A 24,181-nucleotide genomic window follows, 5' to 3' on the forward strand; every position below is an offset into this window, starting at 1 on the left:
CAACCGCACAACAAATCGGTGACAACTCCCACTCAGGATTTCTGGGCTTCACCAAAACGGCTCCTTCCGGCTCCGCAGGCCCCGCCCTCCACCTGGATTCTGATTGAGCGGAAGAAACTTCCACGAATCTGATTGGTTCCTTGTTTGAAGTGGGATGGGCGCCATTTTGGCTCTGATTGCGGTCGCCGTGTCAACTCAGAGCCATCATGGAAACCGGTTCTTCCTACTGGCGACAGTTACATGAAAAAGTAGGAATCCTATAGTTTCAAAACGATTTAATCTTTTTTTAGGTTCATCGGTGATGATAAATGATTTAAAATCAATAGCTTTTGATCATCCAGAGTCATCCATGTTCCATAAGACACCTCTGATATGATTAATATGATGTTTAAAAGGTTTCCTTGATGCATCTCTCAATATTAATATTTGAATACAGTATCTTTGTTTATATAATTTTTAAGCATAACTTTCGGATAGTTATACCAAAATATTATTTTTGTAAAGTTTTTAAACACGGACGTGTTAAATTCAGTTTATCAAAGTCGATCAAATAAAGTATTTCCTTATAAAAAAAAAAACATTAAATTCCAATTAAACTTTGATTTGAGGTGGTATTAACGAGTGTTAAAGGTTATTTTTGTTACAGGACTTTACAAAATATGACAACAACCCAAAAGGCATTTTATACGATGTTTATGACTTCATGACGAATTGCTCTTCATGTGCCTGCGCAGACATATCGTGTATTTTTGAGTTGGGGAAGCGTTGTTACCAACTTCTGCCACAAGAGGGGAGCAAAACACAAGACTCGTTGCCTGAGAAGACGTGAGAGGACAGGACGGGGGACATAAACCAGCTGGCCTTTAAACACAGCAGTCACGTTCATTTGTGTGGATTCTACTATACCATGTACTGCATTGTGTGTACTTTTACTTTTGATACTTTACCCGTACACTTAGCTGATAATAGGCATTCTTTTACTTTAAAATTACATGTTTTAAACAGTACTTTTATTGAAGTAAAGGACCTGAAAACTTAATTTGTGAGGACTTTTGTTGACGTAATGTATTTCCAAGTTACTCCAACCCAAACATGAGTCTAACCTGAACCCTAGAAACCAGCTCTGAACCCCTCAAACAGCCCCTTGAAGACCCGTCCCACCAGCCAAACCCTCCCCACCCCTCCACCCCCCTAAAGGTCCTCACAAGGATAGTCGTCCACGTATCGACACACGCGCGCACACACCTCCTCCGCTCCTGCAGCTCGCGCTCAGAGCTGTTCGGACTGGAGGGAGGAATGGCGGCCCCTCGGAGTTTCTTCATCTGTCTCTGCGGTTTATTTCTGGTTTTACATTTCTCTCGTGGATCTACGACCTCCGGCGGCAGGAGGTCAAACCAGGAGCGATGTGGTTTCAAGGTAAAAACAACTTTTCACCGTGTTTACTGAACGACGTGAAGCTGCTTCGGTGTTCGTCTCAAGGCTTCAAGAAAAAAAAAGGAAAAAGTTCAGGTTTTTTGGGGACTGTTGGTGTTTTCTGTCACTTCTGTGTTAACACGAGTGGCCTGATTGTTTTTTGTTTTGTTTTAATAAGTTAGATTTATTACACGTTAGTCTGAAGATACACGTTTGTTCAGTCTTAAATCCGCTCTGTCTTTAAACAGGTTGCTCAGTCACGCTACCTTTTCTTACCTGTCTTGTCTCCGCTTCGCTGCAGTTTTACGTAACGTTGCAAGCCAAACTCTGTTGTAAAAAGCGCTCATTTGAAGTTCATTTGCTTTACTGTGAATCTAGTAACCCCAGAAAAAAGTATTTCGGGCATTTTCTGCTTAAGTTTGATGTCCTTTTACATTCGGCGCACAGTTTAGTAAACTCAAAATATTTTATAGGTTGCTTCACACTGTTTCCTGCCTCCCAAATCTACGATGATTCACAGTTTCGTTCTTAGGAATAAACAGCAAATGACTTGTAAATTTTACAAAAAGAAAAGCGACTCACGCATTTCATGTTATGGTACTTATTGTTTTTTTGGGGGAAAAGCACGTCTGATGTCCTTAAAGTCAGACTTGCTCCGCTCCTATCCTACCTGTCCTTTCGTTGAAGAGGTACTTTCCTCTTTAGACCAAACCCCTTTGAAGAAAAGGCTAATTATGAGTGTCGTCCCTTTGCAGAAAATCGTAATATCTTCAACGGGTTTTTTATCTGTATCTTGTACATCTTTGATTATATTCGGTAAACATGTGATCCACTAAACATCACAAAATGTCAATAAACTCCCAACAGCAAATGTGGAGGGTGCTTTTTTTTTTTTTTTTTTTTTTTTTTTTTTTTTTTTTGCAGGTCAAAGAAAGCCAGAAATCATCAGGTCTGCGTTTTAAGTGAATTGCAGGTTGTAAAGCTTATTTCCTGCTTTAAAACATTTGATGTGGAAAACAGGTTTGGGTTATATGTGAACCTCCTCCAAGATCCTGCTTCTGCTTTTGCACTTCACAGCCTCCTTGTATTTGGCCATGAATGAAGACAAATCTGTGGAGTTCAAAATGTGTTTCATTTGGGAAAAGTTTATGTTCCAAAAAAAGCAACTGTCTTTTGAGAAGAACATTTTCAGCAACCTGGGAACGTTTGAATCCACAACGCACTTTTTTTTTTCAAAAGATGAAATGATTCTTTAACAATTGGGGTAATTTCTTTATCTTCTATCTTTACCCAGCATGTTTTTATAATCTCAGGCTTCCCTCCAGGGCTCGGCCTGTTTTCTGCTCATCTGGGTGACAGTCTTGATGATGAGATCACAGTTTAATCACTAACATCCCTCAATTTTGTTTTATTGTGTTTGCAGAGTTTTTATTCTAAAACTGGAAGCTCATGTCCAGGAGCTGCTGTAGAGTTACAGGTCCTACGGTTACTATAGTAACCAATTTTTAACTTTTTTATACCAAAGCCGAGCAGATTGTTGATCATCGGTATCGATTAAACTGCATGTGATTGATTATTAATCTTTAAAACTGCTCATTACAGTTGTACAGAACCAAATGTGGTGTCTTCAAATGTTTGGTTTTGTTTGACCATCAGTCCAAACTTCAAACATATTCAGTTTATGTTTAGATAAAGTTTGATGTTTTTTTTTCCTTACGAAAAATTACTGAACAATAAAAAAAAAGTTGTCAATCAATATTCGTAAAGGATTAATAGACTGATTGTTTCAGCTCTACAATGAAACATCAAACTTTAAAAAAATGATGAAACGGTTTGGAAACAGAGTTTTTACATTTTGTGTGTGTGTGTGTTTACAAAGTTTGTGTTTTCATGTTGTTAATGAGGAAACTCGACTTCGGTGTGTGTGTGTGTGTGTGTGTGTGTGTGTGTGTGTGTGTGTGTGTGTGTGTGTGTGTGTGTGTGTGTGTGTGTGTGTGAGCGAGCCATACGCTCTACAAGTTTTAATTTTCCCATGTTGATAGATGACTCCTACCTGCGTTTGATGCTGTGTGTGTGTGTGTGTGTGTGTGTGTGTGATCCTGGTTTCCTCTCTGGCTTTGAAGTGTTTTCTACAGGAAGCTTCACACTGTTTACTCTGCTGAAACATTCCTTCCTGCAAACCCCCCCCCCCCCCTCACCCTCAAACACACACACACACACACACACATAAATACACACGTACACAAACACACACACCTCCCCCTCTCCTCTTGCTTCCTCTCTCCTTTCAGAAACACACACATCAAAGGCTGCTGAATGGGGGTGTGACGACCTGCTATTTTACAGGTGTGAGGTTATTAGAGCTCCGTGTGTGTGTGTGTGTGTGTGTGTGTGTGTGTGTGTGTCATGCTTTGAGTTGTTCCTCCTTTGGGTTGAATATATTTAAAAATGATTTGATTATTTAAAAAAAACTAAAATCATCATTAACAACACTCGGCGAGCATCACTGCGTTTCCTGTGTTCCTAATATTTTGACCACGTAGGTCTGCTGGTCAAAGCCCGGCCAGATTACCCACAATGCAACTCAACTGCTGACAGTTCATAGATCCAGGTGTTTTGTACTTTTAGAAGCTGATTGAATCAGAGAAGTCGTATTTATTTATTTATTTCCAAACGTGTCGTCTTCAGATCGCTTCATCAGCTTTTTTTTCACACGAAAACAAGACTCACATTACGGATGAACGCCGATTGAAGGAAGCTTTTTTTTTTTTTCTTTTTTCTTTTTCACTGGATGATTGAGAAATCAGGATGATGGATGACGGAGGTCCACGTTGAACGTTCCCTCTCCGGTTCAACACATCTGTTGAAGCCATCACGTCTCGTCTCAGCGGAGGAAGACTCCATCCGTCTCCGGATTCTTCATCCTGCCGCCGTCATTTTACAATCACGGTTCCACTCTGCAGCCGCGTCACGTATTTCCCATCATCCTCCAGGGCGTCGGCCGGCGTGTTTTTCTGGCATCGGAGGGCGTCACGGCCGGGTGGACGCCCGATGCGAAACACGTGTATTTTCTGGTTTTTCTGGTGACGGATGGAGGCTGGAGCTCCTCCAGCGTCCACTTTCAGAGGAAAGAAACTAAAAGACTTTTACAACTTTAACTTTAGTTCTGTCCTTAAAGGAAAATGTCTTTATTGATCCACAAAAGAAAAGTACAGTGTTGAAGCAGCCGTTCGCAACAGCAAAACTCATTAGCTGACAACGCTAATTTCCAGCTAACAAAGCTAATAAAGAGCTAATTTTGCTAAAAAACAAAATGCTAAGCTTAAGTTGACAACCTGCTTTCAGTGCTAAAAAAAACAGCTAACAAAACTAACGAACAGCTCATTTTCCTACAAAGCAGCTAAACTCAAGTTAGACAACCAGCTAACAAAGAGCTAAAAAAAAAAAAAAAAAGGGTTAACATGCAGGTAATAAATCAAACAACCCTCAGACGCCTCAGAAGGTCCCGGTGGAACTCGGTGTTGACAGTCTGACTCTGGGGGACGAATTCACGGTGACACAAAGAAAATCCTGCTGGTGTGACCTGACACTCTGAAGCATTTCGAGGGTCTTTGTTGACCATTTCCAGAGTTTGACCCCAAAATGTGATGTGGTCTGTGGTGTCTGGGCAGCGCTGCTTCAAACACAGCCGTGATTCCGGAGTTGGAAATCAGTGCGTGGGCTCAGGAACGGACCTCCGGGCACGGAGGGGAGTCGTGTTGTTTTTGCTGTGGGCAGGAGGGACTTCCTGTGGCGGTCCTTATTACATCGGGACTGAACGAGCTTTCAGCATGCAGCCTCTCTTAAAGTCTTGTCCTCACAGGGAGGTTGCCAGGTTTGACCTTTCGTCCTGTAAAACCAGCCGGCTGCAGGATGAATCACCGACGGAGACTCAGATTCCTCTGGAGGCGGTTTATTTTATTTTTCGGGCTTAAATCTCTGAAACTCACCCTGGATGCAGGTTTTTTGTTCGTGCTTTCTTTTGGTTGCGCTCCACCTGTGTCGGCCCCAGGTGGGTCACGTGACTCCCTCGCTGCACATGCTCAGTGTTGTTAAGCCCCCCCACCCCACCCCACCCCTCCGACACCAGTTTCTGTCTTTTCAAAAGGAAGTCAGGATTTGCTCCTGTCTCTGTAACGAGACAGAGGGAGTCTTTTGAAGGACAAACCGTCACAGCGGGAGCGGAGCAGCTCCTCCTGGGTGAGGAGGAGGAGGAGTCGCGATGAAGGAGAAGGGGGGGCATGAGGGGGATGTCATTGAGGAGCAGTCATGCAGGAGGAGGAAGCTGCAGGTTTTGTTCCTGCGGTGGGAAATCTCTGGTTGGCTGCCCTCGAACACACGCTCGCACAGAGTTTTTCTCACAGTTGTTGCACCTTCTTTTCTTTTTTTTCCTTTTTTGGTTTCCAGATTTTTCTCTGCGGAGATGAGATCACGTGACCTTTATCGATCAATCGACTGATCAGATCAGCAGAATTCGGTGCATCGATGCTCTTCAATATGTCAGTGGTCACTTCACTGACTTTTTTCTTCACTTCGTTGATCGTATTGTGGCTCGCTGCTGCTTTTAAAGTCTATTTCTCGTTTGCTTTTTGTTCTGCAATTCAACATTCAGACTTTAACAGGAGTGAAATCACTGAAGTCAGTTTCAACATCACTGCTCACACGATTTGAAGAAAGTCAAACTGTGAATGATTATTTTAAACACTGGAAATCTCATTTTGTCCGTTGGATTGATTCATTTTCAGGCCGACCTGCTAACAGTACCTGGTTTTTCCATCAGTGTGAATCTGCGATGATTTACAGATCTGCAGGAACGAAGTGAACTTCGTCCTTCGAACAGTAAAAAATAAAGACCTTTTTTTTTTTTTTTTTTAGTTCAGCTGGTTTGATAAAAGAGTTTAACCGAGCGTATCGCAGCATCACCAGCGGTGTAGAAAGTACCTGAAGGCCACACGGGAGTAGAAGTACAGAGAGAAAAGGACTTTGGTAAAAGTTAAACTCCCTGAATATCAAATATCGTCGTGTTCAAAGTGAAAGTACACACTCCCTGTATCTGATGATGATGATGATGATGATGATGATGCACAACTTGATCAAAGCTGAAAGTTAGTTTGTATTTAATTACAACTGTATTTTATACACAAGACACCAACCCGGGGTTTTTGTGATCAGCAGTTTGGATCCCGGTGCAGCCAGGACATCCCATATGGTAGCATTTGGTGTGTGTGTGTGTGTGTGTGTGTGTGTGTGTGTGTGTGTTTGTTTGTGTGTATTTGTGTGTGTTAAAGACAGGAAGACATTAAGAGTTTTTTGGCCCCGAGGCCTTTTGCTTGAACGAAACCTTCACAGGGACTCGCACCGCGTTCGTCTTTGTGGCCGTCGACCTGAAACCCTCGTTGGCGTCAGCCAAATATAAACTGATTTAATTTGTGTTATTATTTTTTTTCTGCCTTTTCTGATCTAATTGAATAAGTATCTGACACATTGAAATGTCAGCTGTAGCCTGATGAATTTAACAAAGCTTTTATATACTTGAATTATCTCCAGAGAAAAGAGACATAAACACAAACGTTAAACATCGTCTGAACACGATCGATTGAATTTTAAGATTTAAATCAGAAACTATCTGATCAATAAGTGAAACACTGAACTTTTTCCGGCCGGCTCGTGAGCAGTACGCTGATTAGAGGTCAGCTGGGAGTTCGTCCTCCACATCTGGAACTGCTCCGGTCGCCCCCCGAACAAAACGAGCCGGAGGAGAAGTCTGCTCGGTGAACCCTGAAAGCTGCAATCCAAGGAGTTCCTGTTTAATCAGATGTCTCCTTCTCCTCCTTCTCCTCTTTCTCCTCTTTCCTTCCTTTTCTCCTTCCTTCCTTCCCTTTTTCTTCCCTTTTTCTTCCCTTCCCTGCAGGCTCGGTAATTATTCCTCCCATCATCCTCTCCTCCCTCCTTCCCCCCCTGTGCTGTGATTAATTGCCGTTTCAGCCTGCAATTAGCTGTCTGATTACCACGGCAACTGATTGTGTGTGTGTGTGTGTGTGTGTGTGTGTGTGTGTGTGTGTGTGTGTGTGTGTGTGTGCGTGTGTGTGTGTGTGCGTGTGTGTGTGTGTGTGGGGATTCCCGAGGGAAATTCTGCTCTTTCTTCAGAGTTTTTCCTTTTTTTTATTTTTTTAATTTCCCTTCATGTTTAAACTTTTTTTTTTTTGTCTGTGTTGTTATTTCAAAGCGTGAATTGAAGCTGCAACATTTCAGAGTCGAACACTTTGTGGTGAGTTTTAACTTCACCGGCTGTTGTTTACTGATGTGACTCTGTTCAGGCCTCAGGGTGTGTGTGTGTGTGTGTGTGTGTGTGTGTGTGTGTGTGTGTGTGTGTGTGTGTGTGTGGAGGGAACATGATGATTATCACTAGTGAGAAACACCTGGCAACAGGAAAGAAGAAAACTCTCTTTCTCTGCGTGTTTGCTGTAAAGTATGAAAGTTTGGCTCGTGCCGGTTGGAAGTTTTAACAACGCGACTGGTTCTGAGGAGATAATGACTTCATAAAAGTTAAATTATCTGTCCGTGTAACTCGTTAATTTCACCGGACAAGACATTTTTAAATCAGCCGGCTCCAGTCTAGAAATAAATAAACTCTGATGAGGGTTTGAAGTAAAAGTAGAAAATGCTGGTTTTTAGGTCAAATTACTTGAGATGGGTGCAGTGATAACTGAAATGCACTTAATAATAGTTGATAATTCTTAATTCAATGGTTTTGAATTCTTCATTTTGGCTCACTGAATCAAAGAAGTGCAAGAAACAAGAGAATAAATCTCTATTTTAAGTGGAACTGACTTTAAACAAGTTGTCTTATTTTGAAATAGGTCGACCTGAACGCAGATTAAAATTAATATCTTAATTTAGACCTTAAACTTTCCACTTTCTGCTTCACATTCACAAACGGTGAAGACCTGCCTGCCATCAGGATCATTTTGAGGTTTCAGTGTCTTCAACAAACTGGGAATCGAACCACTGACTCATATTTATTAACATTTACGGACAGTTGAAAGTAGACCAGAAGTTTTTATAGGTCGGCTAATTTTAGTTTTCAGAACTTCTCCAAATAAGTCTTCTCCGGCCTTTCGGTTGATGTTTTACAGACATGTTCTTTGTATCAGGGTCGATTTCAATCAGGAAGTCTGCTTAAGTCAGAAAAACGTCCCCTTGATTTTAATTAGCCTCCCAATTCATGCAGCCCAGCGGGACATCCGAGCACACGGCAGCATGGAAAACCCCCCAAAGGTCAAGGGTCAGCAGCAGGGGCAAAGGGGCAACCTGAAGGCAACGCGTCTAATTAATAAGAACATGATAAGATCAAACTGTGGGTGTGTATTTCTGTTTCGGAGGACTTTTTTTTTTTTTTTTTTGCCGTCACTTCTTCAAAGAGCTGTTTGATGGTTCAGACTCGGTTTTATAGTCGATTTTAGTGTTTGTTTTAAGGGTTTGGGAATGTGTGTCGGTGAGGGACTTCACAAGTACATAATCAAAAGTGTGTGTGTGTGGATGGATGGGTTGTGGAGGTACAGTGGCTGCTAATAAGCACTGTACACCTTCTGCAGCGCACACACGCACACAGCTGGGTGTCTGTCTGATTGGTTTCAGGTGTGTGTGTGTCGCCGGTGTGTGTGTGTGTGACCACAGTCTGACACCTCTGTAACAAGCCTGAAGGTGGTGTGTGTGCGTGTGCGTGTCCAGGGTCGACATGAAAACAAGGTCAAAGCTGTAAAACTGCTGCAACACGCCTCATGAGAATCCATGTCTTTGTGTTTTGGGACATGGAGAAAGGGATTCTGGGTAACTGTTGCTTACAAGGGAATGTTGTAAAGTATTTTTTTTTTAAGTAAAAACACAAAACTCAGCTCCGTTTTCTTTATAGAGCACCTTTTATACAGCAAAGCATCCCAAAATGCTTCATAAAGCAACATTTAAAAAAACATTAAAACTAAAAGCCAAACAATAACGCCTCAATAAAAAAATGCCGCTGTGCCTCTTTCTCTCTCCAAGTGAGGAAATATAAAGTTTGCGATCCTTTTGATCCGCTTCCGTTTACCTTGTAAAAAAGTTCAATACAAACTGGACACTTCCTGTGTCTGTTTCAAATTAAAAGCCCTCAAGCGTTTCTGCAGAAAGAAACTTGTTTCTTTTATTGTGAAACATTTGCAGAAACCGATCGTGACTGAAATCGGACAATCAGCTTTAACGATTAATTCAGAACAACAACAACAACAACAACAACAAATGCATGAATTAATTGTTGACTGATATTAATGAAAGCAATGCAAATACCTTTATAACACTTAGATGCAGCATCCAAGCATTTTTTTCTCAGCACGTGACTTGGCTTCAACTTTTCCGTGATTATTATCTTTTGTTTTGTAACATTCTGGATAAAAATAACAAAGTATAACTCTTTTTTTTTTTTTTTTAAACATCAGCTGATTGCCTGATCTTCAAGCAGCTCTAGACAGCAGTGGGACTGGAGCTGAAGGAAAAGTCTTTAGACATTTAGTCCTAACGATTGAACGGGAACGATGTCGTGTATTTGAATTTGGTGATTTTCAACACATGTCTCCTGTTTGTTTGTTTGTTTGTTTGTTTGTTTGTTTCAGGTGCAGTCGGCTGCAGAAGCAGGTCGCAGGTTGGCCGTCACCTTCAGAGCCGACAGTGAGTCTAACGCTGTAAAATAACAAACACCAGCACACACACAGGATGTCTACATAGAATAATGACACAATAATCAGTTCCGACTGTGATGAATGAGCCTCCAGATGTGCACACGGAGTTAGACGTGTTTCCAGATGTTTAGTTCACTGCAACAATCAAAGCATCTTTATTTGTTATTATCCAACTCATAGCTGTAAAATCTGTCAAACAAAATAAGTTTTTATTTTCTGCCTGGTTTTCCTGGCAAGGAATCCTCCCCAGCATCTATGTGCACCCCCTGCATCGCCCTCTTCGTCCTCCTCCTCCTCCTCCCCCTCCTCCTCTTCCTCTTCCTCTTTTGTTCTTTTCTCTCTAAAAGTCAAGTTCCTGAGCCGTGGCCGATCCCTGCCTCCTGCCTTTATCCGTGACCATGAGCGAGGAAGCACTTTCAGATTCCCCTTGTGTGTGTGTGTGTGTGTGTGTGTGTGTGTGTGTGTGTGTGTGTGTGTGTGTGTGTGTGTGCGATCCTGGTTTTCAGATAATTCAGATTTGATAAATTTATCATATCATTTGTGATACATCTAAAGTTCCTATCGCAGCTTCGACAAGTCCGAAACCAAAAGGTGTTTTATTTACTGTCATAAAAATGACATCTATAAACAAAACGGTGGCAAATTAACATCTTGGCAATTAATGAATCGATTAATTGTTCAATCAATTCATCTGTAATCACTAAATTCTTCATCTTATGAGAGTCTGAGTCGACTGAGCGGGAAAAGTTGGACATATTCTGAATCTAATTATTGCTTCATTCCCAAAGATTTCCACGCCTCTGTTTGCACAGAGCCAGGCTAGCCGTTTCCCCCCGCTTCCAGTGTTTATGCTAAGCTAAGCTAACCACCTCCCGGCCACTGCTTCGTATTTACCTTCCAAAGATCGATCGGACTGCCTCTTTAAAATACAGCGTTGTTATTCATATTCAGATGTTTTCCCTCTGAGCTGCTGCCGCCGCATTCGTTCTATCTAATCTTTAACACATATTATGTCAGCTATAAAGGGGTCAGGAGGTCATGTGACTTTTTAAAACGATGATGCACGCTCGTCTTAAGAAACAGAAACTGTTGAATCTCGCACACTTTAATCCAAAGTGAAGCACGGAGGTGTTTTAGCATGACAATCAGAGCCCGCTCATTGTGTGTGTGTACTGAGGTGTGTGTGTGGGGGGGGGGGGGGGGGGGGGGGTGACACACCTCACTGGTTCCTCTCCTACAGCTGAGTCAAGGATGAAGGAGGCTTCCAGTCTCTCGTTTTCTGTTGGCAGTGATGTCATGGGGGAATCTAAAGCAGCGTGACCTTTGACCTTTTGGTAGGGAACGGTGATGAAATCAGCAAACTTTAAAGGAGAAGTCCAGTGACTGTTTATATTTTTATTCACATCAATAAATCCAAACAAATCGGCGGACACATTGTTTGTTTTGATGCATTTCAGTAAGAAAAAAATAGATACAAATTCTGCCTTGAACTGGCGTCTCTATGGCAACAGCAGCAGAGGCTCATGGGTATCGTAGTGACAGCGGCGATGAAGGAGGATGATGATGAGCTGTGATTGTCTCCTTCAATGTCATCCTTCCCTGATTTATCTCTCGTGAGGATTACACCTTCCTCCTCCTCTTCTTCCTCCTCCTCCTTCTCTTCCTCCTCCTCCTCTTCCTCCTCCTCCTGTGCTTCTTAAACTTAGGAGTGAACTTTGGCCTTCCTCGCTCTCTCCGCTCCTTTGTCTTATTAATAAATTCTGAAGATTAAGGAGGAAGAGGAGTAACTGCCTCTCCTCCGTGCATCCCATAGAGGTTATGGAGGAGGAGGAGGAGGAGCGACCAGCCGTGACCTTCCTCTTCAGCCCTGAACATGACCCGTGGGGTCTTTTGTGGAGGAGGACGAGAGGAAGAGGAGCAGCGACTCGTATCGCGCTCCGTCTTCTCCATCCTTTCATTAGCTCCTCTGCTCCGTCCCATCTTCCTCCTCCTCCTCCTCCTCTTCATCAATAGGTGGTCGTCGGAGAGGAAAGGGGAGCAGTGAGTCGTGTCTTGAGCTCACGCCCCCTTTTCTTTCCACCTCTTTTTCTGCTCCAATCCCCTCTTCTTCCTCCTTCTCCTCCTCCTCCTCCTCCGCTCTGTCTTTTCATTAATTTCTGTGTTTCCAGCAGGTAAATGTTGTTAAATAGTTTCTTTTCTTTGTTTATTTTATCCATTTTGTGTTTATTGTTTTTGTTTCCTCCTTTGTGGACAAAGTTAATACAGGTTTTTTTTTGTGTTGTAGTTGTTAAAAAAAACAACAACAACACAAATCCTCCTGATAATTTTATTTTGCATCTGTTTGCAACACATTTCTTGTCCAACGTGACCAAGCGCAGGTCGATGTAGTGACATGATGTACGATGGGGAGGCTGCACAGGACGTTTTATTTTGAAAATTGACCGCATACTTTCTTCTGTCCGACTTCCTGCTCGATCACGATATCTGTCGAGATGAGATGGAATTACGGCCCGATTGAGGTGTTTTAACCGGTTTTACTTTGTTTACTGTGTTCATAATGTCTCGGCGTGTCGTCCTGCAGACTGTTCGTTGAACTACCCGCTGGGGAAACACGTGATCCACGAGGTCGCCAACGTTTCCTTCAGCCATCTGGCCTGTGAGGATCAGGCCGCCGTGGTCGTCCACTGGGCTGCCAGTCCACTAGGTACCCACCCGTCTTTTTGTCTTTTTACCTGTCCCACTGTCCGCTGAGAGAGAGAGAGAGAGAGAGAGAGAGAGAGACAAAGAGAGACAGACAGAGAGAGAGACAGAGAGAGAGAGAGTGTAAACCCTTCAAAGTGCTCAAATCCGTAAGATTAGCCAGGTCGGTGCGAACGTGTCTCTTTGATCAGAGCCTGAGGAGGCAGAGAGAGGATCACTTCTCACACAACAATGCTGCGATTTGACCGTGAAGGAATGTGTGTGTGTGTGTGTGTGTGTGTGTGTGTGTGTGTGTGTGTGTGTGTGTGTAAGGTGAACCGCTCGCTCACATGGCGACTCAACAGCCTGTTGTTTTTCTCTCCGGAGCGGCAGAAGTCTTTACAGAAAAAAAACATAAAAAAAACAGGGTTTCCACGTCAGACTCGCAGAAGATGAATTTCCTCCTCGAGAGACGCTCGGTTTCTTCAGTTAGAAATAATAAAAACGAAGAGCTGCACAAAGCGTCTCTGATGTTTCCTGCAGCAGGAACAGAGTACGAGATGAATCCCGAGATTACAGATGGAGACTGAAGGCCTGACGGCGCTTCAAAGGAGCTTTGATCAAACTGGCAAAACTTTAAATTTCAATTCTAACGGAGAATCTAATGTTTCTAAAGAATTGTGGAGAAAGAGAGTCTAAAATGAAGCAGAAAACAACCAAAATATTTCATTTTGATTGAGTTTGAATATTTCAACCATCACACAGCTACAACGAGGCGCTAAAAAACTAAATATACCACGATGGATCTAAAAGTTTAGAGACTGCTCCCGTTGCTCACAAACGGTGTCTTGGACAGTGAAGCTCCACCCCCTCTTGAAACGTGATGTCATCAGAACACGGTCGCTTCATCGCCGTAGACTTTCTGAAGAGTTTCGAGGACCTCTGTTGATGATTTACAGAGTTTGACTCAAAATCGGATGTTTTGCTGCATTTGTACAGAAACCTGATTTAATCCTCTGAGCAAAGGGTTGAAATATTTGGCTAATTAAGAAATAACGTTAGTGGAGACTGAAACAAGTTAGAAGTTACAGTGAAGGGAATGAAAAACAAACTGTGAGCTGTCGGGCTGCCAACATGCAAAACATCCTGATCTCAGAGAGAAAGAAGACAGGAGTTCAGAAATCTGCCTCCAGACAGAAAAACCTGCTCGACCGCTTCCTCGCTCGCTGGCAGAGCTAATAGGAAAAACATGTCCGGTGGATGTCAAGGTGTAATTACAAAGCAGATGTGTTTTCGAGGAGGAGGAGGAGGACGAAGGGCAGGAGGGGAGAAAACAAGGAGGGAAGGAAATGATGAAGGAGCAGAGAGGAGAAAAAAGGAGACTTGGTTTCGAGTGGAGGAAGAAAGCAATAAGAGAAAAGGAACTAGGAAAGGAAGTGAGAGAGGAAGAGGAAAAGAAACCTGAGGAGAGGAGAGGAGAGGAGAGGAGAGGAGAGGAGAGGAGAGGAGAGGAGAGGAGAGGAGAGGAATGGAGAAAATGTGGAGAAGGATGGAGAAGGAGAGATGTTGGAGAAGGATGGAGGAGGAGAGATGTTGGAGAAGGATGGAGAAGGAGAGATGTTGGAGAAGGACGGAGGAGGAGAGATGTTGGAGAAGGACGGAGGTTGAACTTCCTGTTTGTCGCCCCGCAGGCATCGAACACATCAAAGGTTTCCGAGTTTATCTGGAGGACAAGAATCCAGAAGGGAAACGGTGTCAACACCTGATCCTGAAGGAGCCGAGACAACTCAACTTCTCCTACAAGAACACGGTAGGATGATGTCATTTAACCGCATGACATCACAGTGATGTCACTGAGGGGCGGAGTCAGGATTGAGATCGCGGTCGTGTTTTAATAAATGTTCGATGACCTCATTTTAACTGACGCAGAAGGAAACGCAACAAATAGATATGATGGTGACTGACATCGCTTCAACTTTGGACAACAGGAAGTGGAATTTTTTTTTTTTTTTTTTGAGAAAGTAGGAGCGCTTGTTTTGATGCAGCTGATGTCCCCACGCGGCAGAATGGAGGTTTTTAATATGAGTTAGTTTTAAATAAAAACTGTGTTTTCCCGTGACTTCCTGTTCAGACCGAAGGCGGCTAAAAAAAAAACGTTTGTCTCCGCCCCCGACTCCTCCTTCTGCTGCCGCCGCCTCCTCCTCTTGTCACAGTTCTTCTCCCGTGTTGTTTACTGTCTTGTTATTTATTTACGATCTGTCGTCGTCTTCCTTCGACAGAAGCTGAGCAGTCAGCCGTTCAGCGGTTTGACCTTCGATACCGACTACATGGTCCGAGTCGTTCCCTTCCCGTCGCTGATGAACGAGAGCTTCTTCCCTCCGTCCTTCCTCAGGACCAACTGTGAGTTCCCTCCCGCCAGCACAACGCCGACGATCAAAACAAACAACAAATTTAGTGTTTGTTATTCTGACTGGAAGAAACCTTTGAGAGTAGATAAAAGAAATCAGACTTTCAGGGTCGTACAGGATGACTCTGTTACATCCTTACGGCAAACATCTGGTGATATTATTTAACAGCACAAAGGTGAGGGTCGGGACCCCAATGAGGTGTCGGGAGATTAATCCAAAGGGTCACAAGTTGACATCTATGAAAACAAAAACTATTTAATTTGCTTGTCAAAAATGTGCTTTTTTTCTTGTAAATCACTGGTTTTATCGCCTCATGCATCTGAAAATAATTATAAAAATGCTTAAAAACACGAATCAAAGACGAAGTGTGTGACGGTTTCTGTGTGTGTTTCTCCGACAGCGTGCGAAGTCCTCCTCGGATCCGACAACCTGGTCTGCAGACCCTGTAAGTTCCTCGGTGTCGTCATCATAACAACCAGAACCACATGTAGACCCGGATTCTGCACTGATTGGTCTCCAGAACCGGCCCGGTTGTTGTTATTTCAGACTGTAATTAGCACATTTAGTTTTAGTTTTGTTTTGATATCTCTGCAGTCTGGAAGCCGAAGACCCTGAACGTGTCTCAGCTCGGATCGAACCTTCACGTGGCCTTCGATCAGGCTCCGCCCTCCTTCGGCTTCCACTTCTACTACCTGTACTACAAGCTGCGGCAGGACGGACCCTTCAGACTGCAGCGCTGCAAACCGGTGAGACCGACTGGACTCTGAAGGTTCTTACGTGATGTGTGAGATGTTTAACTGTCAGAGTTGAGATTGACGGCGTTTTTACAACTGAAAGTTCAAATCAAGGTTAATGTTTTTGTTTCGTTGTAAACGTTTGATCTGTTATTTTTGGTTTTGTCTTGTTATAGTCGCTTACATCCTGTCTTGGTCGCCAACGTCTTGGTCGCCAACGTCTTGGTCGCCAACGTCTTGGTCGCCAACGTCTTGGTCGCCAAAGTCTTGGTCGCCAACATCGTCTTGGTCGCCAACATCGTCTTGGTCGACTACGTCTTGGTTGCCAACGTCTTGGGTGCCAACATATTGGTCGCCAGCGTCGTCTTGGTCGCCAACGTCGTCTTGGTAGCCAACGTCTTGGTCGCCAACGTCGTCTTGGTCGCCAAAATCTTGGTCGCCAACGTCTTAGTCGCCAACGTCTTGGTCGCCAACGTCTTGGTCGACTACGTCTTGGTCGCCAACGTCTTGGTCGCCAACGTCTTGGGTGCCAACGTATTGGTCGCCAGCGTCGTCTTGGTCGCCAACGTCTTGGTCGCCAACATCGTCTTGGTCGCCAACGTCTTGGTTGCCAACGTCGTCTTGGTCGCCAACGTCGTCTTGGTCGCCAACGACGTCTTGGTCGCCGACGTCTTGGTCGCCAACATCGTCTTGGTCGCCAACGTCTTGGTTGCCAACGTCGTCTTGGTCGCCAACGTCGTCTTGGTCGCCAACGACGTCTTGGTCGCCAACGTCGTCTTGGTCGCCAACGACGTCTTGGTCGCCAACGTCTTAGTCGCCAACGTCTTGGTCGCCAACGTCGTCTTGGTCGCCAACGTCTTGGTTGCCAACGTCGTCTTGGTCGCCAACGACGTCTTGGTCGCCGACGTCTTGGTCGCCAACGTCTTGGTCGCCAACGTCTTGGTCGACTACATCTTCGTGACCTCTGTCCTGATGTCTACGACCTGATTTCGATACTTCACTATTTGTGACACTTATCAAGTGTTTCCTTGCAGAGATTCTCCAACAACATGCGTCATTATCCCGGTTTTAAAACATTATTTCATCTCCGCCGACTATAAACACTTTGTGGTTTCTGCCGTATGAGTGGAGAGAAAACGTTAATCCGGCCTTCAATGTCCTCCGACCACGTCCAGTGATTCTCTCCGTTTCATGTCCAAACTGGAAGGTGTGGAGTCAAAAGGCTTTTTGTTCCAGTCGCGTCCTTCCTTGATGTCTCTCCAGCTGCTCCGAGTCTTTTGTCCGTCTTTGTGGTCTCGATGCCGTGAGTCATACGGTTTCACACAGTCGCTCCTCGGAGGCGTTCAGGGTGAAAGAAATAGTCGTGTGAAGGATGAAAAATGAGCGAGTGAGACCACGTCTGTCCGGGTGACTGTTGTGTTGTCAGGTTTCTGATTCTGCTGTTGAAAAGAAGAAGAAGAAAAAAAAAGGTCCATGGAAAGCTTCCTTCAGTGCAGCTTTTCTACCTTTTGTACCTAATAAGACAAAAAGCTCTTAAAAGGTGTTGCTCACCTGGTGTGAACATCCACCTGGGGATTGTACCTGCAACTGTTACTCTTGAGACTGAAGGTTGAGGAACCGAAACGGACTTAAAAAATATCAATTCATCTGTTGTTTAATATAAAAATGGGAATTTTCAGTTGATTTTTGTCAGTTTTTAAAATATATAATTTAATTGTCTGCAGGATGTGAATCAGGCCAGAACTACATGCATCCTCCAGGACGTCACTCCGGGGACCTACATTATAGAGGTAATTGAACACAGCACAGGACTGAGCTTCAATTAGTTTAATCACCAGCCAGCTGCTTAAACTGGATTCCACTGTTTTCTACTCTTCATCTCATATGTAGATTAAAATGCAGTAAAGGATTTAAAAACAACATTAAACTAAGTTTCAAATCTCCCAAAAACTGTTTATACTTTGAATTTATGATTTGTTTGTTTGTATTTCTGTGCCAGTTGAGAGATGACAGCAACACGACCAGGAAGCTAACTCAGTACCACGTCAGCCAGGGTGAGACACACACACACACACACACACACACACCACACACACACACACACACACACCACACACACACACACACACACACTGTATGAATAGGACAGTAATTTATACAATTTATTACACATTGCTATATTTACTTTTGCATACGAATGACTATTTCTCTACATTCAAAACTTATTCATTCTTTTATTATTCTCATTTATATTATTTTTTTTTAAATTTTTTTTTTTACACATTTATTCTTTTTTATGACACTCCTGTGACTCCATACTGTAACTGTTAAACTTGTGTGAACCAGAATGCTAAATATAACAAAAAAAGACTGTGATCCAGTGTGTCATGTTGAGTGTGTTTGTTTTATCCTCCAGTCCACTCCCCATGGGCGGGGCCTATCCGCGCCATGGCCATCACGGTGCCTCTGGTCATCATGTCTGCCTTCGCCACCCTCTTCACGGTCATGTGTCGCAAGAAGCAGCAAGGTGAGAGAAACTCGTGATTCAAATTCAAAAGCACTCCGCTTCCCCGTGTTTATGTTCATGCTCCGAATTTATGGGTGAACATTTAATCTCTCTTAGAAAACATTTACAGTCAGCTGGACGAGGAGAGCAGCGAGTCGTCCAATCAGAGCGCAGCGCTGAACGCCGAGCGGCCGTGGCCCCGCCCCAAAGTCTTCATCTGTTACTCCAACAGGGACTGTCCCAAACACAGCAGCGTCATCCAGAGCTTCGCCTACTTCCTGCAGGACTTCTGCGGCTGCGAGGTGACACGGCGACGCCCACACATCAGACAACGGATTGATGAGGAGAGGTTTGTTCATTTGAAATAAATTCAATCCTTCTTCTTCTCCTGCTCAGGTGGTGTTGGACCTGTGGGAACACCTGGAGATGTGCAAGGAGGGTCAGATGTCGTGGCTCAGCAGGCAGCTGGACGAAGCCAACTTCATCATCACCGTCTGCTCCAAAGGCCTCCGGTACTTTCTCTAGTCTACTGGGTTTCTATTTAAAAAAAACTAAAACAAAACTGCTGCTGCTGTTTGAAGCAGCTGCAGTTCCACCAGTGGCCACTAGATGCTGCTAAAACACTGCTTTTGCCAAGGAAATAAACCATTTCAACTGCACAATAAGCTGAACAAACTCAGTAGTTAATTGACAATGTTGGAAATTGGATTTTATGTTTGATTGACAGGTGTCTCAGCCTATCATTTCCTTATTCTGTCTCCTTCATTTCCTCCTTCTCTTCACTTTTACTCTCCATCCTTTCTAATTATTTTCTATTTTCCTTCCTTCACACTGTCCTTCATTTTCTCACTCTCGTCTTCCTCTATCCGTTTTTTTAACGTCAGAAATGTCTTTTCCGGGTTCAAGATTCAGCTGAAAAATGTGCCGAGTCATTGCGGCCTTTCTGTAACAGTAATATTTAAGTGTGGTCGTCAATAGCGGCCGCTGCTGACTGTAATTACAATCAATCAATAGGTTGTGAGGGTGATGAAGCGCCCCGAGCTACGAGCGGCCCACTAAAACACCGCCGTGTGTTTCATGAAGACCTCGTCGTGGACGTTTTCTCCGTGAAGCTCGTGGTGTTATTCTCACGCTAACCGCCTCTGATCTGTCGTCTTCCCGCCTGCAGCTACCACGTGGAGAAGAAGAGCCGTCGGGGGAAGACGCCCGTCGGTCGCCGTGGCAACAACAGCAGCAGCAGCTCTCCGATCGGCGGGGCGGGCGACCTGTTCATCGTGGGCGTGGCCATGATTGCCGAGAAGCTGCGGCTGGCGAAGCAGAGCGACGGGGGCGGGGCTTCGGAGCTGAGCCGCTACATGACGGTTTACTTCGACTACTCCACCGAGAACGACATCCCCACGCTGCTGAGTCTGGCGCCCAGGTAGCACCTGCTTTGCCGTTACCATCGTGAACGTTATCGCTCGCATACTTTCGTCTGTACTCGGCGTGTTACCGGACGACTCCACTAGAGGGCGTTATCCCAGGGATTTTAGCTAAATTCATTTGGTTTTATTAGTTTTCTAATCTGAAAACAATCCCTCATTAATTAGAAAATAAACTTGAAAAAGTTGTGTTTTTGGGGGCGTGTCTGTTTGATTGACAGGCCTGTGGTGAAGTCAGGTTACAGCTATCGGTGGGCGGGACGTAGTATCGTCAGGTTCCCAATCAGATCGGTCAGATCCACCGCTGGCTCCTCCCCCAGCTTGTCCAAATATGGTCACTTCCTGCTCCAAACGGCTCCGGACTAGTAAGATGGTGACGGACAGAATCTGAACTGGAGGATTCATAATTGGTTCGAACAGATTTAGGACACGATGCGGTCGTCGTGTAGTTTAACAGCACGTACGTCTCCGGTCTGACGAAGAATACAACGATGACCGATATGAAAACTGTTCTTTCCCTGCGTTCAGGTTCAAGTTGATGGACCAGCTTCCTCAGCTGTTCGGCCGGCTCCACTCCGGTCAGTCCAGCCTGGCCGAGCGCGAGCAGCAGCCGCTCAACGTCTCCCGGAGGAACTACTTCCGGAGCAAGTCGGGCCGCTCGCTCTACGTCTCCATCTGCAACATGCACCAGTACATCAGCCAGAACCCCGACTGGTTCGAGAGGCAGCTGGCTCCCTCCTGCTCCTCCTCCTCTGTCTCCGCCTCCAAACAACCTCCTCTCCCCGCCGTCCCGACGGCTCCGAGCCCTCCCCCGAAGCCTCCCTGCTCCTCCTCCTCCTCCTCCTCCTCTTCCTCCTCCTCTCAGCTCGAGCAGAGGTTCGACTCCGGCCTGGTGCTGAACGAGGTGGTGGTGAGGACGCCGTCGCTGGAGGGCAGGGAGGGGGTGGCGAGGAGGAACATGCTCCTGCTGGCCCCCGGCTCCAGTCAGAGCCTCAACCGCGGCCTCAGTCCCACCCCCAGTCCTGGTCCCAGTCTCTGTCCCAGTCCCGGTCTCTGTCCCAGTCCCGGCCTGCCACACTGCTCTCTGTCCACGCTGGGACCGACCTCAAGGTGAATTAAAGTGTACTGCCTCTTTAAATAATGACTTTCAGTGACATCACAGAGACCACGTCCCTTTCTGTCCCTTCCAGGTCCACGTCTGGAATATCCGGACTGTCGCCTGAAGAGTCTTCGTCCTCCTCTTCCTCCTCCGCTCCCTCCATCCTCCGGGACGGGGCGTGTCCGTCCCCCGTCCAGGCAGAAGAAGGCTGTCCCTCCGTGCCAGAAGCCCCACCTCCTCGAGATTCGGGCATCTACGATTCGTCGGTACCCTCCTCAGAACTTTCCATCCCCCTGATGGAGGGGCTGTCACATGACCAGGCTGACTCCTCCTCCCTGGCTGACAGCGAATCGTCTTCTTCTGGGCTGGGTGAGTTTTTTCACATTTAAAAACTTCAGTTTCATTTAAATTTGTGAACAGATAAGTTCACCCCTCGTTTCCTGTTCAACTGTCCGTCTTTCAGGTGACGAAGAGCCGCCTGCGGTCACGTCGCTCCGCTGCAGCGCCGCCACGGTGTGTAAAGCTGAGCTGCATCATCATCACCATCATCATCATCATCATCATCATTGCCTGGAGCACCGCGACGTCCTCGCACCTGTGGCATCGTTGTAGGGAGGGGACTCCTCCAGCCAATCGGAGGAGGAGCAGCGCAGTGATGTCATCATCAGAGGAAACAGAAATGTACTGGTTGTGGACCTGGAGTTGCTGTCATCGTCATGGAAACAGAACTGGAAGAATCTAGAGAGCTGGTCCCTGGTAACTATGGTAACCACTGAGTTGAAGAACACTGGCAATTACGGTTACCACTAAGTTCTGCAACACTGGTCCTTGGTAACTATGGAAACCACTAAGTTGTAAAACTATTTCAGGACACTGATAGCTGTAATAACAGTTAATTATGGTAACCATAACAGTCCTTTACTAAACTGTGGTAAACACATGTCCTCGGTAACTATGGTAACCACTGTGTTTTGACAACACTATTCCCTGGTAACTATGGTAACTGCTGCATTTTGAAACACTAGTCTCCAAAAATAATGGTAAGCTATGCATTCTACAACACTGGTCCCTGGTAACCATGGTAACCACTGAGTTCTAGATCAGTGATTCCTGGTGACAGTGGTAGTTATTGGGTTATAAAACATTTTTCAGTGGTAACTACGGTAACCACTGAGTTATCCAACATTAGCTCAAATAGCCATGGTAACCACTGAGTTATACAACATTAGCCCAAGTAGCCATGGTAACCACTGAGTTGTAGAACAGTTTTTCCTGGTGACTCTGGTGATCATTGGATAATGAACATTTTGTAGTGGTAACTACGGTAACCACTGCATTCTAAAGCGTTGGCCCAAGTAGCTACGGTAACCACTGAGTTCTGGAACACTTCTCCCTGGTAACTACGGTAACCACAGCCTCTAGAACCGGTCTGTGGTAACTAAGGTACTTGGTCTGCTCCGCCGGTCGTCCCGCCTGGAGGATTGTTTTGAAGGACCGGATCTCCAGACGCCGGCGGAGCGGACCGGTTCCAACCAAAGACGGTCTTCATGTTGATGTTCGGTACTAAAACAAACTGTTGGATCAGCACTTTTGGAAGCAGAGAAGCAAGAAGACACAGAACCACAAACAAGTTTCGATGTTTCCCTTCGACAACATCCGACAAGGTAGAAGCGGCTTTAACGACACCGTGAAGACGTCGACGTCACGGCAACAGGACGTCTTTGTGTTCACGACATTTACAAAACGAAACACGGATTCATTTGGTGTTTCATCAAAATGTACCTTTTTATTTAAGAAGCATTTTTCATCATAAAGGGAAACAATAATAAAACATGTTATCAGTATTGATCAGTTTTTCTCCATCATGTCTTTAAGCAGCGCAACTTTTTATATATATATATATATATATATATATATATATTTCCAGCATAGAAATGTCGTCTGTTTGTCAACAATAATAAAAAAAAAAAATCAATAATTAAACTTTTATTTTCCAAACTGTTAACTGAACTGTCAGAAATGTTAGTAAAACCTGATAATGTGACGTGGAAGAGTAATTTATGTGAACTGAAATTAAGTGCGTGAATTTAATTTTCTCTGCTTTTTAATTCGGAAATTAAAATTCATTTGGTCGATTGGTGCGCAGATACACGACTAAATACTCCACTGTACTGCGATTTTAAAGTATTGAATATAAATGTTAAATTTATGGTTGTATATTCATGCTTTGTAATCTCTTTCTAACATTGTTGCAGGAAGATGAGGGAATTATAAAAAGTACATGGAAATGTATTTGTTTTTTTTTAATGTCATTTTTGATGTGGAAAGTCAAAAAAACAAAAAAATAATAAGTAATGTTTACTTTTAAGTCAATAAAAAAATTAATTGTCATTATTTTTATTTTAATGATGCATAACTTTTTAATGTTTTTTTCTTTTCCTGGCAGTGATGAGTTTCCATACATATTGATCCCTTGTACATATTTCATTACAGTCTCTGGCTACCAGTTATTGATTCTTTCACGATCAGCAGCTGAACTCATTTTGTTCTCTGGATTAAAAAAAAAAGTTCTGCCTTTTAGTTTTTCAAAAAAGTCTTTTTAAAGTCTGTTTTCGGACTCAAACTTTTTGATTTGCGACGACGAGGTCTGCAATTTGTTGGAAGGAGAGATTGAGCATTTCCTACTTGTAAATATTATTTGTATTTTATCTCTGGAAATGTCTGGTCTGTTTTCATCTGGTATAGTTAAGACCGATATTGTTTAGTATTTTTTTCTACCTTTGTTTATTAGGAATGTACTGTTTTATAGTACCGTGATGTAGGAAATAAATAAATCCATTTACTAAAACTGAACTCTTCATTTTTTCTTTCGGTCACTGACAGTCAGGGGATTATTGCTACTACATTACAAAAAAATAAATGAATACATTTCAACACCAGATGACAATAAGTTGTACTTTTAAATTTGTCGAAGCTCATAACTAAGAATTTAAAGTGCTTCAGGGCTGCAGACTCTTCTGCTTCACGCTGACGAACGGATTTTCAGTTTCTTGTAGTAAAACACAAAGTTGTCTGACATGAAGAGCAGCAGACAGCTCCATAGTGTGAGAGCTGTCAGGCATCAACGCTTGAAACAACAGGCGCCACGAAAACTCAGACACGCACAAAGGC

At 44.2% G+C, this 24,181-nt stretch overlaps 1 protein-coding gene across 1 annotated transcript; it reads left to right on the top strand.

Annotated features, from left to right (window-relative positions):
• Positions 1-17: 17 nt before the first annotated feature.
• On the top strand, positions 18-23,847 carry il17rd (interleukin 17 receptor D). Its single transcript, XM_069169573.1, has 17 exons — positions 18-248; positions 735-1,416; positions 10,098-10,152; positions 12,745-12,867; positions 14,534-14,652; positions 15,122-15,242; positions 15,651-15,695; positions 15,845-15,996; positions 17,709-17,774; positions 17,984-18,038; positions 18,401-18,511; positions 18,608-18,792; positions 18,887-19,002; positions 19,659-19,910; positions 20,440-21,021; positions 21,102-21,379; positions 21,474-23,847. Exons 2-17 carry the CDS (start codon positions 1,297-1,299, stop codon positions 21,620-21,622), a joined length of 2,529 nt encoding a protein of 842 aa, XP_069025674.1. The 5' UTR covers positions 18-248; positions 735-1,296; the 3' UTR covers positions 21,623-23,847.
• Positions 23,848-24,181: the final 334 nt, after the last annotated feature.

This window comes from Embiotoca jacksoni, unplaced genomic scaffold (genome assembly GCF_022577435.1).
Source record: "Embiotoca jacksoni isolate LCO1_2020_lvr unplaced genomic scaffold, fEmbJac1.0.p SCAF_46, whole genome shotgun sequence".
Classification (NCBI taxonomy): domain Eukaryota; kingdom Metazoa; phylum Chordata; class Actinopteri; family Embiotocidae; genus Embiotoca; species Embiotoca jacksoni.